The following is a 15,056-nucleotide window of genomic DNA, read 5'->3' as shown; positions in this document are numbered from 1 at the left end:
TGCATAAACGTGACCAAAGTGGATTTGCCCAGATGGAAGGATCCAGTCACACTCACCACCAGCATCTGAAAGAGCTCAGTGGGAGGACAAGGGCTCTGCAGAGCGCAGCTCAGAAAACCTCCACTGTTGTCCCACCCGTTAAATGCTAGAGAAGGGAGTTGCTTCTGCTGTCTTTTCAGTCTTAGTAGCTAGCGGCTGACTTTCTGCCATTTAAGACTCCTTGTTTAACCAGTTGAAGAGGAATAAAGGTCTGTCCAGTGGGTTTAGAGCCAAACAAGATAATTGTACTGGCTTGAGGTGTCCCATGGTGATTCTGTTTCTCCCTGAAGAACGAAAAGGTGTTCTAAGATCCAGATTTCATAGTGATGGGAATAAATAATTAATAATAAGCAAACAAACAAATAAATAAATAATTTCATAGTTCCTGGGAATAAACTTTCCTCTGATGGACCCCATCCCGTGCCACACCTGCTGAGACCTTTCTATGTACCCATATGCTCACCTGAAATTGTTTCCTGGCTCATTCTGACGGCAGGTCAGGGAGCGTCAGAGTACATGCTCTTAAATGTTTATTGACTCCAGTGAGAACTTGGATCAAGGCCAGAAACAAAAGCGTGTTAGCAGGAAAATGTGTGAATTGACACCAAAATTTGATGATCCTAAATCAGCACAGATTCAAATGTTACTTCTTCCCTGACAAGAGACCCTGTTTTGAATCCTTGACACTTCCAGGTTCAACTTCGTGTCCCTCTTATGGAGAATGCAGAATTATCTTTTGAAATGAGGACTGGGCAGCTTATTGGAAATCCTAACTGAACTGGCTTCAAAGAAGTGTGGTGGTGGTAGTTACAGACTTTGGTTTGCCTGGATCGAGAGATTTGAGGGGACATTTTTTTGGCCAGTCTTGTTTTTAATTAACTGCATTTTAATAATGTGTTCTAGGTTCCTGAATTATATCAGTCATAAAACATACCAAGATTCCCTGACCTCCTGTAACTAATACTCTTCTGGGGGAGATAAACAATGAACTTAGTAATAATGAGTGAATTATGTAATGTGTTAGGTGGTGGTTAGTGCTATAAAGAAAGAAGAAGCTCGGCTGGGCGGAGGAGGGGTGAGGGGGAAGGCAGGGAGGCCCGTGAGGAGACCGCTGCAGGAATCCGGGTGGAAGACGCTGGTGGCTCAGCTCAGGGTGGTATTGCCGGGGGTGGTGAGAAGGGATCCCATTCTGGTGTCTGCTGAGGGTGGTCCCATCTAAGACTTCATCTCATGGCAGTGGGATGTGCTGATGGATTGGATGTGGGGTGTGAGAGAAGCCAGGAAGGACCCCCAGGTTTCAGGGCTGACCGCCTGTAAGGATGGAGTGCCCGTCACCTTGGCTGGGGAGGGCTGACGCTGGAGCAGGTTCTCGAAGGGAATGTCAAGAGTTCAGTTTTGGACCATGAGGTTCGGTTGCTGTTAGACATTCAAGTGGAGACACTGACTGGCAACTGGATTATTTCAAGAGCTTGTCCGTCACCAGCTTACCTTCGAAAAGGTCTTTTCTTTAACTCTATCCTTTACAGTTTATTAAAAATTCAACTAGAGCTTTGATGTTCCCTGAGACTCTGGGTTTTAAGATAGGTTTTCACAGTGACTAAATGGATAATTGATTTTTTTGAAGTGTTTTGTCTTGGTTGATTCAGTTTTATATGTCCTGGGGATGACATTTTGTTAACAAAATTTTTTTTTCTTTTAATGTGGGAGTTAAAAGGAGAGCTTGTTAGCACATGTGCAATTTCCTGGAGGTTTCTGGGGTGCAAGGACCTGCACACAAGTGTGTGTGCACACCCGCGGCACTTTAATACCCATGGTCAAGGACAAATGAGTCCTTAAACTTCTGCAGCTCACAGCCCTCCCGAAGAATCTGAGAAGAGCTCTGGACCCTCTTGTAACAGAATGTTGCCCACAAACGAGTCTGCAGCCAGTCTTGAGTGTTCTCGGACCTCACGAAAGCCATCCACTGCTCCAGAGCAGGAGAGGACCCCCGCTTTAGAGAAACCAACAGTACAGTCCTGCAAGCACTTGGAATGTTTCTGGAGGAAGGTGTGATGACTGACGGAAGACAGCAGACGCGAGCCCCACTGGCCCGCGTGGTGGAGGTGCTGCCCCGGCACACCGCATCCCTTCTCTGGCCCACCTTGTGCATGGGCAGCGGGGGCCTGGGGAGCCGAGTTCTTGGGAAGGTGATATCCCAAGGAAACGACATCTTTTCTTTGAAAACTACCCTGCTCTGTAGTCTTCGGAGCACACTGACCCTTAACAGGAATTTCCTGCAACATCATGTAGGTTCCAGGGCTCTGAGCCTTGCAGAGATTTCTGGGCCTTTTGAAAAACACGCTCCCTTTCTGTGTCAGGATGGAATTAAAAATCAACCAGCAATCAAATTCCTATTAATCTCTTTTCATGAGTAGCTTATGGTCTCAAGAGCGCGCCGTTGCTTTGTACATAAGAAAGTTAAATTTAGCGCTTAAAGGGATTCTAGACGCTCTCTCATTCAGGCACTGCTCTATTTAAAAATTTGGTGGTGGGGCGCGGCGGCGGGCGGGGGTGATATTAAATGATTACTGTGGTTCCATCCAGCCCTGGTGTTGGATGATTCTGTGAAAAATAAGATGAGTAGTACATTATTTATTTCATTTATTTAACAGTGGTGTACAGCCACTGTGGAAAACAGTATGGAGATTCCTCAAAAGACTAGGAATTGACTTACTATTTGACCCAGGAATCCCACTCCTGGGCTTATATCCAGAAGGAACCCTACTTCAGGATGACACCTGCACCCCAATGTTCATAGCAGCACTATTTACAATAGCCAAGACATGGAAACAGCCTAAATGTCCATCAACAGGTGACTGGATAAAGAAGATGTGGTATATTTATACAATGGAATACTGCTCAGCCATAAAAACCGACAACATAACGCCATTTGCAGCAACTTGGATGCTCCTGGAGAATGTCATTCTAAGTGAAGTAAGCCAGAAAGAGAAAGAAAAATACCATATGAGATCGCTTATATGTGGAATCTAAAAAACAAACAAACAAACAAAGCATAAATGCACAACAGAAATAGACTCATAGACATACAGACTTGTGGTTGGCAAGGGGGTGGGGGGTGGAAAGAGATAGACTGGGATTTCAAAATTGTAGAATAGATAAACAAGATTATACTGTATAGCACAGGGAAATATATACAAGATCTTACGGTAGCTCACAGCAAAAGGAACATGACAATGAATATATATGTTCATGTATAATTGAAAAATTGTGCTCTACACTGGAATTTGAAACAATATTGTAAAATGATTATAAATCAATAAAAAAGTTAAAAAAAAAAACCAGTGGTGATCACTCCTTCCTTGGTGACACCTCCCTGTGTCCCGTGTCTGCTTTTGTCTCGAGAGTTATCATTGTGAATGGCAGTTACGTATTTGTTTCTTTATTTATTATTTTCCCCCCCTTTTCCCTTAAGGGAGGCACTAGGGGTTGAACCCAGGACCTTGTGCATGTCAGTGAATGACAGTTGTTTAAATGTGCTTGTTTCCCCCCGAGAGGTGGAGCTTCTTGGAAGAAGGTTCAGGCCACCTTTTTTGGCTCCCATGTTACACTTCCTGTTGAGGCGAATCGTGTATTCAGGCTCCTGGGATGACCAGTGCCTTCTGGGACCTGACCTCCTTTCCAGGAGGGGAGAGGCCATTCGAGAGTCAGGTGTCCCAGTGCCCTTTCTACCCCAGCCGCTTGGTGGGCTGCGTGATGGCATTTCACGTCCATGGGTCTCCAGGACGCACTGGACCTTCCTTTCTGCTTGCAATGATTTAGACAGGTCCACAGCAGAAGAGGCTGGGGGCGCCGAATGCTTTTTATTTTCATCTCATCAGAGCCAGGAGTCAAGTTCACTTTGCTGGTTGTTGCCATGTCGCAGAGAGACTGGAGGTCACTGCTCGTGTCTCTGACAGCAGCAGGACAGCTGATTTTAATTGTTTGCCTTGTCTTCGTTGACAGCTCCGAGTCGACCAACTTTCCCGGCTCTAAATGAAACACTTGACATTTTCATCAGACGTGATTCTGTTTCAGGGAACAAAGCCCCATGGAATGACACACTGATGTGTTACCAGTGGTTGGTTGTTCTTGGGAGTATGAATTCTGGCTGATTTCTGTTTCCTTCATGTTTTTGTGAGATGTATAACTCAACTTTTCTCTAAGGAATGTTTATGATTTGTATCATTGGATCAAAATGCCTTTCGGCAAGGGGGACCTCCATCACCTCCCCACCTTGACATCCCTAACCCCGCAAACACACACACACACACACACACACACACACACCAAATGTACAAGTTACTGCTATTCCTTTATGCCTGAGATAATCTTAATGGGGTTGTTTTAATTACTGGTTGGAGACAGAACAAAGGGTTGTATGAGCTTCTTACGGCTGCTGTAACAAATCAGCACCAACTCAGTGGCTTAAAACAGCCTGAACATATTCCCTTATGGTTCTGGAGGCCAGAGTAGGAAATCACTTTCATGGGGCTGGAGTCCGGGTGTTGGCAGGGCCGGGCTTCTGTTGGAATCTGTTCCTTCCTGGCCTCTTCCAGCTGGAGGCTGCTGGGCTTCCTGGCCTGGCAGCCACGTAGCTCCAGTCTCTGCCTCTGTGGTTACGCTGCTTTCTCTTCTGGATCTAATCTCCCTCTGCCTCCTCTTTATAAAGATCCTTGTGACTGCAGCTCGGACTCACCCAGACCATCCAGGATCATGACCTCATCCCCAGCTAATCCAGGATAATCCCATCTGCAGAGTCTCCTTTGCCAGGAAAGATAGCACTCAGGGGCTCCAGGCATCGCTGGTGGTGTGAGCCAGGCATTCCCTTTATCCTACCATGGCTTCCACATGCTGCAGGGGCGGCTTTGGAGGGGCAGCACTTAGAATGGGCAGGAAGGAGCCAATAACTAGAAAGAAGAACTGACTGTGTCTTCATTTTCCTGGGGGCAAAGACGGAATAGAAATTCCGCAATTAGACATGGACCTTTCCCTGGAGAACACCCATGCAATGGCCTCTAAAACTTCACGTTCCTCTGCTCCCAGAAACCGGAGGGGTGTTTTCTGCAGCCTGAGACCCTGGCTCAGCGAGTGCGTGAGCTGTGCGCTGCTCACAACTACAAATCCTTGGTGGTAATACAATGCCCTGATGACACGAGAGGCCACCACTTCCTGGGGCCTTTCCAAGTTCCCGATGGCACGTGCTATACGTATATGATTTAGATACTTGTATCCCTGCTTTACAGTTTAGAAACTGCAACCCGGAGAAGTTAAAGACCAAGCTCAAGGTCACACAGGCAGATACCAGTAGAGCGTGATTCACACTCATCTCTCTGTGTCATCTATAATCTGCCTCTCGCCTTGGTGAGCCACGTTGCTTTCCTTCCAGTGGATCCCAAAGCATTTTAGCCATGGTTACAGGAAAGTTCAGGAAATGCTTCTCACTGTTCAAAGCTCACCCCATTAAATGGTGTTGTCTGCAGCACCACATTGGCGTGCTGGTGTGATCACTCCAGATGCCTCGGGCTCTGTTCTGCAAGATCTGGGGAGAGGAAACCTGGACCAGAAGCCTCCTCCCCACCCACCCAGAGCCTGCCACCGTGGGCTCCTGGCAGATGTGTGCAGAATGAACACCGTGCAGCCCCCACACACCTACCACCACTACCAGCCAAGGACGGTCCAGGACCCAAGTGGATCATCAGCGCTTCAATCACATCATGGATGGATGGGACAAGCACAGGATTTAGAGTCAGAAAGGCCAGGGCTTGGATCCTGGAGCCACCAAATGCTCTACTAGCTCGGTGTCCATAGGTAAGATCATGGGAGTCTCAGTTTTCCCAGCTGTAAAATGGGGATAATGTCTATCTTGCGGTTCAGTATTAAGTGAGATGACAGCCATGGCTGCAGGCAAGGCCACTCACCAAGTTCTCTGCCAGAAAGTGTGAATCAGAACGCCTGGGACACAGCAGGACCTGGAACCTCCTCCTGGTCCCCACACCCCTCCTGCCTCCTACTTCTGGCTTTCCTTTGCTCCTCGTTTCGTTCTGGTCTTGGTGGTCTCCAGTGGGACCATCCCAGATCACTTTAATTTTCATCTCCAACAGGTTACATTTGAAGATGCGTTTACTCCAGGAGTTTGGAAACACTGTAATAGTCTCCTTTAATTATCTGGTTCTCAGTGGGAAGCCTGACGTTATAATTAGCACAGGCTTCCATCTGGGATGACATTCTGCACGGCGTATCGTGTTCCTGGGCGTGCACTGTAGCAGAAGCTGGTAGCACACTCCCCAAATCCCGCAATTGAGTTTGGGCATGAGAACTAGCGCCAGCACCCTGAGGGTGAAACCCCGACTCTTGGATCCCTGCATGATCATTAAAAGTCGACAGGGCAGCTTCTAGATTCACCACCAACTCCTGCCCCCGGCTACAGACACACAGATGCCCACGCCCTCCTCTCTGGCCTTCAGACCGAGAAAGCTACATTCTAAGGCTGCACAAGGATCAGGGCTGAAATCAAGATTCATTTCCACATCTACTAGGTTATGTCACCCTCCTACCTCATGTAAATTAAAGAGAAAAGTCAAAGCAAGAGAATTCGAGCACTGAGTTATTAGGGCTCAGCATTCCCAGAAACTTCCAGTTGTCTTTCTGCCGTGGCCAGACAAACATTGGCTGGAACACGGTCGGAGGGAAGCCTTTTAGACCTGCACTGTCCAGTACGGCAGCTACAGGTCACAAGGACAAGTACAGCCTTTAGAATCAGAAAGGCCAGGGCTGGAATTCTGGAGCCACCAAGTGCCCTACCCTTTACTGACCAGAATGAGATACAGTGCAGACTCTAGGGCCTCAGTCGTATGGCCACAGGCAGCTGGTGACGACCACGTCGGACGGCAGATAGGGAGCAGCTCCGTTATCACAGAGAGTTCTGCTGGATGGCACTGCTCTGCACCACGCGAAGATGTAACTTCACAGATTATTCAGAGCCTCCCCAAGCTTGCCTTGGGATGAGTTTTATTTAGGGGAGACATTCTGTTTCCTGAGACGGTTTTTTCTCAGTCATGGGGTGTATCAAGAATAGATTACGATTAAGTCTCAGAGGTGGCCAGGGGCCAAATCACATTGAACCTATCGGCCATAATAAAGAATTTATTTCAAAATAGTGATCGTGTTTGTAGATACCAGTTCTTGACCAGGTATTTTAAGGAAAGTGGATGACATTTGTTAGCCAGTCTATAAATATCTGGAGAAGAATGCAACAGGGAGCTTCTCAGAGTCGATGCCACATGAGGACAGGGTGACATGTGTCAAGAACTGTGACAGCAGAGCTGGAGTTCCTGGGAGAATTTGGACAAATTGTATTTACTGAGAAAATTGAAGTCAATGTTAAGAAATTGTCAAAAAAAATCTTATAAATAAAATACTTAAAATTTTGGGGGGTAAGTTAAGAGTGGTGCAGAGTCATCCCTCCGGTTTCCCTTGCTCCCTTTGGTTCTGATCCGGTTTCGTGGGGACGGCACGGGGTGGGGACCACTGGTGCAGGGAGTCGTGCCGCAGGCTCGTATCATGACCAGTGTCGGGGGAAGTGGACAGCTGCTCCCAGGACCAGCTCATCCATCGTCTTCTCCTCTGGGTGTGATGTGTTATCTGCAAATAGACACACACCCGTCCCCCGAGCAAGGCAGCATCACTGGTGTGTGTCAGCTTAGCCCCAACCACAGAACACCTTCTCCTGACTCACCCTGGGGTTGAAGGAAGGACAGTAACTGTCCTATGGAAATCACTGCACCATCTATTCTCACTTTTTTTTTTTAACTAGAGACACTGCTCATGCAGTTCTCCTAAGTAAGATATTTATTTCAGAGTGCACCCCTTGGAAAAGCTTTGCCTCCCTCGTGGAAGCAGTGTTCGTGATTTATTGTGTATACCTTTCTGCCCCCACCCTGGCTGCTGAGATCAGAATGAAATGAGTTCTTGTGCTCTGATTGTCTGACGTCCTCTCTCGTTTCACAACTGATTGCTGTTCTGCACTTTAACCCATTTCAAAAGGAGGGAGGTTAGTAACTGGCACAAGTCACTTTATTCCTTTGCCACTAGTTTTCTTCATTCTGTTTCCTGGGCACAGATTATGTTTCTAATCCAGATACATGGCCCCCAAAATGCGTTTCTCTGGTTATAAGGGACACCAGATGAGAGGTGATGAAGTAATGTTTATCGTGTTCAACCAAACAATCAATCAATGATGCTTTCTGGATACTTTCTATATGTGAGTCATTGGGATCGCCATTGTCCAATAGAAACATGATATAAGCTACAAAGGTAATTTTCAACTTTCTAGTAGCTGTGTTTTAAAAAAAAAGTAAAAACTCAGGTGAAGTTAATTTTTAAAATATATTTTCTTGAACCTAAAACAGCCAAAATATTGTCGTTTCAGCATAGAATCAATATAAAAATTGAGATTCTTTTGCATCCTTTTTTTTTCTTACTAAGTCTTTGAAATGCAACGTGTATTTTACAATTCCAGCAAGTCTTAGTTTGGATGCCAAATTTTCAAGGATTCAGGTACAATGTTGTCCTACCAAAAAAACCAAAAAAAGGCATGTGATAGGAAAAGACTTAATATTTTTTCAGTTTGCAAATTTAAACTGAAATTAATTGAAATTACATTATTCATTTTCTCCATCACCCTAGCCAAATTCCAGGTGCTTTGTAGCCACACGTGGGTGGTAGCTGCCACTTTGGATGGTTCAGGTCCAGGTGCTCTCAGGGCTACAGGAGAGAATGCAAAATGGTCCTTGTTTTGAAAGGGTTCCCTAATCCAGCAGGAGAGAGAAAGTTTGTACATGCACATACTGTAATACAGTGCAGAATGAATCGATTATCCTTGGAAGTCAGCCGCATGAACACAAGCCCTCAGTGCAAAGGTGTCTTTCTTTGGGTTCAGTGAACATGCAAGACGTGGAGGATGGTGCAGTTAAAAAAAAAAAATTTACTGTTTGGAGAGTTGCGATTGAGCCCAGGCCTTGGAGGGCTGGTTGCCAGGGTTTCCGTCCACAGGAGAGGGCATCAGAGGAGCCAGCAGGAGACGAGCAGGAAGCATCAGACTCGCTGGCTGCACACCACGCTGTTCTCTTTTCTTCCGCTAGTTAGCGAGGTTACTAGGCAGTCATGCGTAGCCACAGCACTGACCCACCTCCACGCGAGCGGGGCAGATCACTTGGTGTCTGGAGTCATCTTTTCCGCCAGAATTTTACCGCCTCTGTTTCTTTCTGCCGGTGGCTCCATCCGAGGCCAAGGCTGCAATGAGAAATAACCTTCCGACTCTCTTCCTCCTCCTGGAGAAGCCACAGAGGACGGCTCCCACTGCAGCGGGCTGGCTGCTGCCACCCTCATTAATAGAAGCTAATCACTGTGTCGCTAACTAGAAATTCCAGCGTCCCTGCTGGCTTTACGCTGATCCTTGGCCAGGGCTTGCTTTGCACTTGCTTCACTGTGAAGAGAATGGTCATGGCATTTCTGAGATTTTGGTTTATAAAAATACCCAGCATCTTTGCTAGCCTGCTCATCCAAGAGGAACTCTCTCGTCTTCTGATACGCCTGTCCCTCCCCCGTTGAGGCGGCCTTATTTGTTCAGAAGCTGTAGCGTTTAAGAGGTTTAATCAACTGATAACATGCGAGGTGCAGTTTAATCAGGTGATAACATTCGAGGTGCATACTTTATGAGTCCCAGCTCATCCATATTCATATATGCTAATTTTTGCACCCCGTTAATTGTGTATTTAATAAGTCCCTGTTTATTCTATTTTGTCTCTGTTCCCTTGATTGCTGTTATGATGTGGAGTTGAAAATAATTAAAATGTTACTTGTGTTCTGCAAATAACGATTAACCAAGGATGAATCCTGAAATCAAAATTCCGTTTTCTTTTCCTTTCTCTGATTAAGTGCAGTGAGCGAAATGACACCTGAGCGTCTTTGGAGTCCATTTCCTGCTCTGGGTGTTTGTGTTGTCTTGCTTTTCAGGGAGGTCATCACCAGCCTGAGCTCCCCACTTAGCGCAGACGTGTCGTGACTTGACAGCTTTCATTGCTTTGGGCTCCCATCTTCTTGGTGACATGGAGACCCGTTCAGAGGTGATGAGCTCAGCATGGGGGTTTGGGAGAGGAGAGAGAAAGATGGGTTGCTCCTGTCAGCAAGCCTAAGAGGGTGGAAACTCTGCAAATTCAGTCTACCTGAAGCCCCTGGGGGCTCGCGGTGAACCTGAGCTTCCTCCAACATCTAGATTTCCAAGCTATTTCAAACCACCCATCTTCAGTGGCTCATCTCTTTAGAGAACAGACAACGCCATGGTCTGTGTTTTCTGGATGTTACCTGCCTGCAGGGACGGCACCACATCCTCAGTCAAGTTCTCGTCCTAACCCGTGACTCTGCCTGCCTGCCCTTGCACCGGTTGGTAGCTATTGGGAGGGTACACTGGATCCCACTTCCTGCGCCCAAGCCCACCGTGCCCCCACGTCCTGCAAAGTGCCAGAGCCCAGTAGCGCCCCTGCCCCCCGTCTCCCCCTCCCAGTCCTTCTTGTTTTTGGAAGTGTTCCTAAAAGGTTGATCTTTGCACATGGCTTCTGCCCCACTCTCAGCAAAGCAGCTGTTGTAAATGGAACTCCAACGAGGGCTCGAAAATGAATACAGTTTCGTCTGCTGACCAGCTCTACTCAAGGGAGAAGGAACAAGGAAGGACAGGAATCGCCAACAGATCCGTCATGTGAATGGGCTACCGAAAAAATTTAATTAGGAAAAAACTCACAGCTCCTGGGGACAATGACATTTGGAAATTACATTTGAATTACAGCAATTTAGACCAAACTCCCCTTTACACGGGTAAGAGGTAGGAATCAGAGTCTCCAGTTTTTATCCTGCTTTGAAAGTAACTGACTATGTGATCATACGTACGACAGCTTTCCAAGTTGAAGGAAGGAAGGTGAATAATTTTGGCCCCCACCCCTGCTTCACAGGTGATATGAGAATAAAATACGGTCATGGAAGCGAGCCTGCCTGAGACATAAAGGTGCCAGGTACACAGCAGCATCCCTGATGGCTGGACACGGCAGTTGAAAGCACCATTTTTTGGCATCTTCCCCTTGCAAATTCCATTCCCTTTCAACTTCCAAGCTCTGCACCCATCAGCTCTCTTCTCTTGCTGTGATTAAAGTTCAGAGCTGTCATTTCCAGAGATTTTGTTCATTTGCCTCGCGTCTGGAGACTCGCAGAAATCCTTCCTGGTGCAGAGATGTTAGGGAGGAGGTGGGGACATGCTGGCAGGGAAGAAATAATCTCTGAATCCTGCTTCCAGGTGCAAAGTCTTCTTCAATGTCAATACAACAAAATAGACATGTTCTCTCATCCTCTTTTAATGACTTTTCTCCAGCAGAGCTTTTTGTTTACAAAAATCAGTGAGTCACAGTGGCATCTTGGCTTTCCTTCTTTGTGCCCCGTGCTCTGGGGTCAGCCTCCCCTTCATGCTAGGGCCACGCAGGGCTTTTCTGTTGGCAGTGGGAGAAGCCAGCTGATGAACTGAGTCACTGACCCCTCCAGAGGACTGAGGAATAAGCAAAGGGGAGGAGAGTGGGGAGGAGGAGTTCCAGGCACTTAAGAACTTGGGGTGGGGAGATGCTGGGGTGTGTATGAGGTCTGGCGAGGACATCTGGGGCCACGCACCTTTCTTTGCTCCTGGGGCGCTGCCCTGATTTGCGTGGTTCTCGAAGACTCAGGGTAAGTGCTGGGTTTTACCTCCCACTAATTCTGAAGAGTGCCCTGTTGCTTAGAGACAGGAGATAGTGCCTGCAGTGAAGATAAGGTTGTCAAGGAAACCGAGCCACAAATTCCCTTGTTTTTTTTCGGGTTGCTGGACAGAAGAGTAAAGGATTTTTGCTCTGACGCCTGGAAGAGAAGAGTCTTCTTTTCTGTGTGTGTTTTAAACAAATTGATGTGTTGTCCAAGACACGGCCAAGTTAACTACCCGAGTTGACAAACAGAGAGTTGAGTCTCAAGTTGTTTTTTGTTATCAGCGAGCGCTCTCTGATACAAACAGAATTAAGCAACGATTGTAATCCTGCTTTCTTTCCAGACGTGTGGACCGCAGGACCCAACTCCTCTCTGTGACACACCTTGGCTCTTGAATTCTTAGTGTTCATGTTTTGTCCCAACTTTGCTCTTTTCGTGGCATCGAGATTTTCTTTTCGGAGATTTCCAGCAGCAGCATCCTCTTTTCCATTTTCCATCTTTGAACTAATTGTGTGTTTCAGAAGGTGGTCATTGATAAACCTAGATACCTTCCTCTTAACTCTGATCCTCGTAATTCAGAAAAAAAATCCTTAAGGGATGCTTTCTTGAAGCCACAAAAATTCACATCTGCACTACGCTTTTTGTGTCAGTGGGCTGAAGAATTGGAGAGGACCACGTCCAGGAGTGGTACCCCACAGGCTCCCTTCTCCCTTGGGTGGAGGGGGTGGTGGTGTTAAGGTGCAGACAAAGGTTCTTCGTGTATCAGAAGTAGCAGTTTTAGCTCCTAGTAGCCTGCTGGGAGTTTGAGAGACTGTGCGTGTGCGTGTGTGTGTGTGTGTGTGTGGCCCCTGACCCTCTGTGGCCTTACACCTTTCCCTAGTTGTCTGTTAGAGTTAAAAAGTGGCTTTTCTCCCTCCCACCTGCCTGTGTTTTCCTCTTGAGTAGCACCCCGAGTTCTCTGAGTCTCTGATCTGTCTCTCAATACCCTGCCCTAACCTTGCACAGATCTGCTCCGTGAGGTGGCAGTCCCAGTCACCTTCCGTTCTGTCCCTCTCCTGAATTCCTGGAGCGTTTCAGACCCCACCACTCCGTGGAGGAGTTGGGGGTTACTCAACCAACTGAGGAGGATGGAAAAACACAACCACTGAGGGGGGCGATGCTGTGACGTTAGTGACACGGAGGAAGGACACCCGGAGCAGAGAGGAGGGGACAGTTAACTGTGTGTGGGGAATGTGAGTATCATGCGTAGCTGGGAAGGACAGGCAGACGGGTGAAAAGATGCATAGGATTTTGATGAATGCGAAAGAAAGAGGACCTACCTGGGTGTCTCCAGAAGCCCAGGCATGAGCTGTTCTTGGCTGAGCTATTCCTGCAAGTGGTAACACGCTGATTTGTTCTGACCTCCAGTGTGGTGCTGTGACTTTGTTTTTTGCGGATTTTTTCCCACGACCCCCCTCCCCCACCTAATGCCCGCTGCTCTGTCGTTCACCCAGTGTAGCCCTAACAACCACGGGCTGCTCACCCCCACCTCTCCCTCCTTCCTTGCCCGCCACCCTCCTGTTTCTGGCCCACCCTTTTCACCTGGCTGATTTCTACTCTCCCTTTAGTGCCCGGTTCAGGGAGCATCTCCTGGTGGAACAGCACTGATCCCGCCTCATGCCCACCTGCCCTGTGCGCCGTGGCCCCAGCACGCAGGACTCCCCCAGCCCGAGCTGCGCTTCCCATCCTGTTTCATGGCGGCTTTTCCCTGGTCAGAGCTCAGGCTGCCTGAGGCTCTTGCTGACAGCTCGCTGGGGCTCCAGCACGGAGCATCGCTCCGCAGTGGAGTGGGGGTGGCGGGGGAGGGGGCGGCCAGCCCTGGCTCTGCCTGTCTTGCTGCAGGGCATGGTGAGGGGGCCCCGAGCTGCCAGGAAGAGAGGGGAGGAGTAAGAAAAATTAACAGGGGAGCTGGGAAGGCCCTGAAGATGTATGTGTTTCATTTTGCTTCAGATGACCCTCTGGATGGCCCAAAATTCTGTTACTTAGAAGACACTTTCAAAGTCCCGAGAGGAGAACTGTCAAAGGTTATTCCACAGCGGGCAGGTGCTCCTAAACCCACCTTTTCTAACAGAAAATGGGACTGTTTTTATTACGATTGTCCACACACCCCGTCACCCAACTAAACCTTGAGTAACCTTCCCTCTCACTGCAAACCGAGGGGCTTCGCAGAGGTCGTTGACTTGCTGGCTTCTGAATACCCGTCGCAAGTTGAAAGTAAGCTGGTGTTTTGTCTGTCCTGCGTCTCACCTGTCTTTCCTGGAGTCCTCCCGCCTTGAACACCCATGACTCAGCCCTGGGCAGAGGCCCCAAGGGGGCAGGGGACACAGGGCCAGGCCCAAGTTTGGGGGATCGCGTTTTTGCACAGCCCGGAGGAGCATGAGGCGGTGTGCGCCCCTTCAAACCGAGAGGGAGTTACTGTCTCTGGGTTCTCCTTCCGAGCTGACCCCTGTCTAGTTTCAGTCCCTTGAGACTGTTATGACTTGGCTGGGATTTCTCTTCTGCAGAATGAAAGCAATAAAGTCAGTGCCACTTACTTCCCAAGATGGCTTGAAGGATCCACCAAAAATGCTGGCAGAGCAGTTGGAAAAGCTTAAAGTGCGATCAGTGCCCTGCTGAAGTGCTCGTGCATTCGTGATTGTCACAGGCTGGCCTTTACATCTCTAGGTTCTCAAAATCCAAAGGGACGTTTGCAGATGGTGGCGCATCGTCCAGGTCCTCGGGGCCGGTTTTGTTCCCACCTGAAATGGGGAGGGGCCCTATGTGGTCCCGGGTGGGCCGCGAGGTGGGATGAGCAGGAAGACAGAGCTGAGAGGCCCCTGGAGGCCGTTGGTCCCTCTCCTTCTGTGTTAGTTTCCTAGGGCTGCTTAACCAAGCACCGCAGACTGGGTGGCTTAAAGACGGAAGTGCACTGGCTCCCATCTCTGGAGGCTGGAAGTCCAAGATCAAGGTGTCGACAGGGTTGGTTTATTTAGAGGCTGGGAGGGAGGATCTGTTCCAGGCCTCCCCCTTTGGCTTGTAGATGACTGTCTTCTCCCTGTGTGTCTTTCTCCATCTTCCCTCAATGTGTGTCTGTTTTATAAGGACACAGTCCTGTTAGACTAGAGACCCTCCCTGGTTCCAGTATGTCCTCATCTCACCTAATGTGTCTACAGCAACCTCATTTCCAA

The 15,056-nt window shown here is 48.2% G+C and overlaps 1 protein-coding gene across 22 annotated transcripts in view; it reads left to right on the top strand.

The window, feature by feature from the left end:
- SLC39A11 (solute carrier family 39 member 11) overlaps nt 1-15,056 on the top strand; it is a 348,535-nt gene that overhangs the window by 238,360 nt on the left and 95,119 nt on the right. Inside the window, exon 10 of one of the 22 annotated variants that reach the window (XM_072939512.1) lies at nt 1,886-3,364. The exons of the other annotated variants lie outside the window; for them this stretch is intronic. Coding sequence (XP_072795613.1) covers nt 1,886-2,091 — 206 coding nt within the window. The 3' untranslated portion in view covers nt 2,092-3,364. Of the gene's footprint in view, nt 1-1,885; nt 3,365-15,056 lie in introns of those variants that run through there. 22 annotated transcript variants of the gene reach the window in all.

Source organism: Vicugna pacos, chromosome 16, assembly GCF_048564905.1.
Source record: "Vicugna pacos chromosome 16, VicPac4, whole genome shotgun sequence".
Taxonomy (NCBI): Eukaryota; Metazoa; Chordata; class Mammalia; order Artiodactyla; family Camelidae; genus Vicugna; species Vicugna pacos.
The sequence above is the reverse complement of the archived record's forward strand: the minus strand, read 5'-3'. Positions and strand labels throughout refer to the sequence as shown.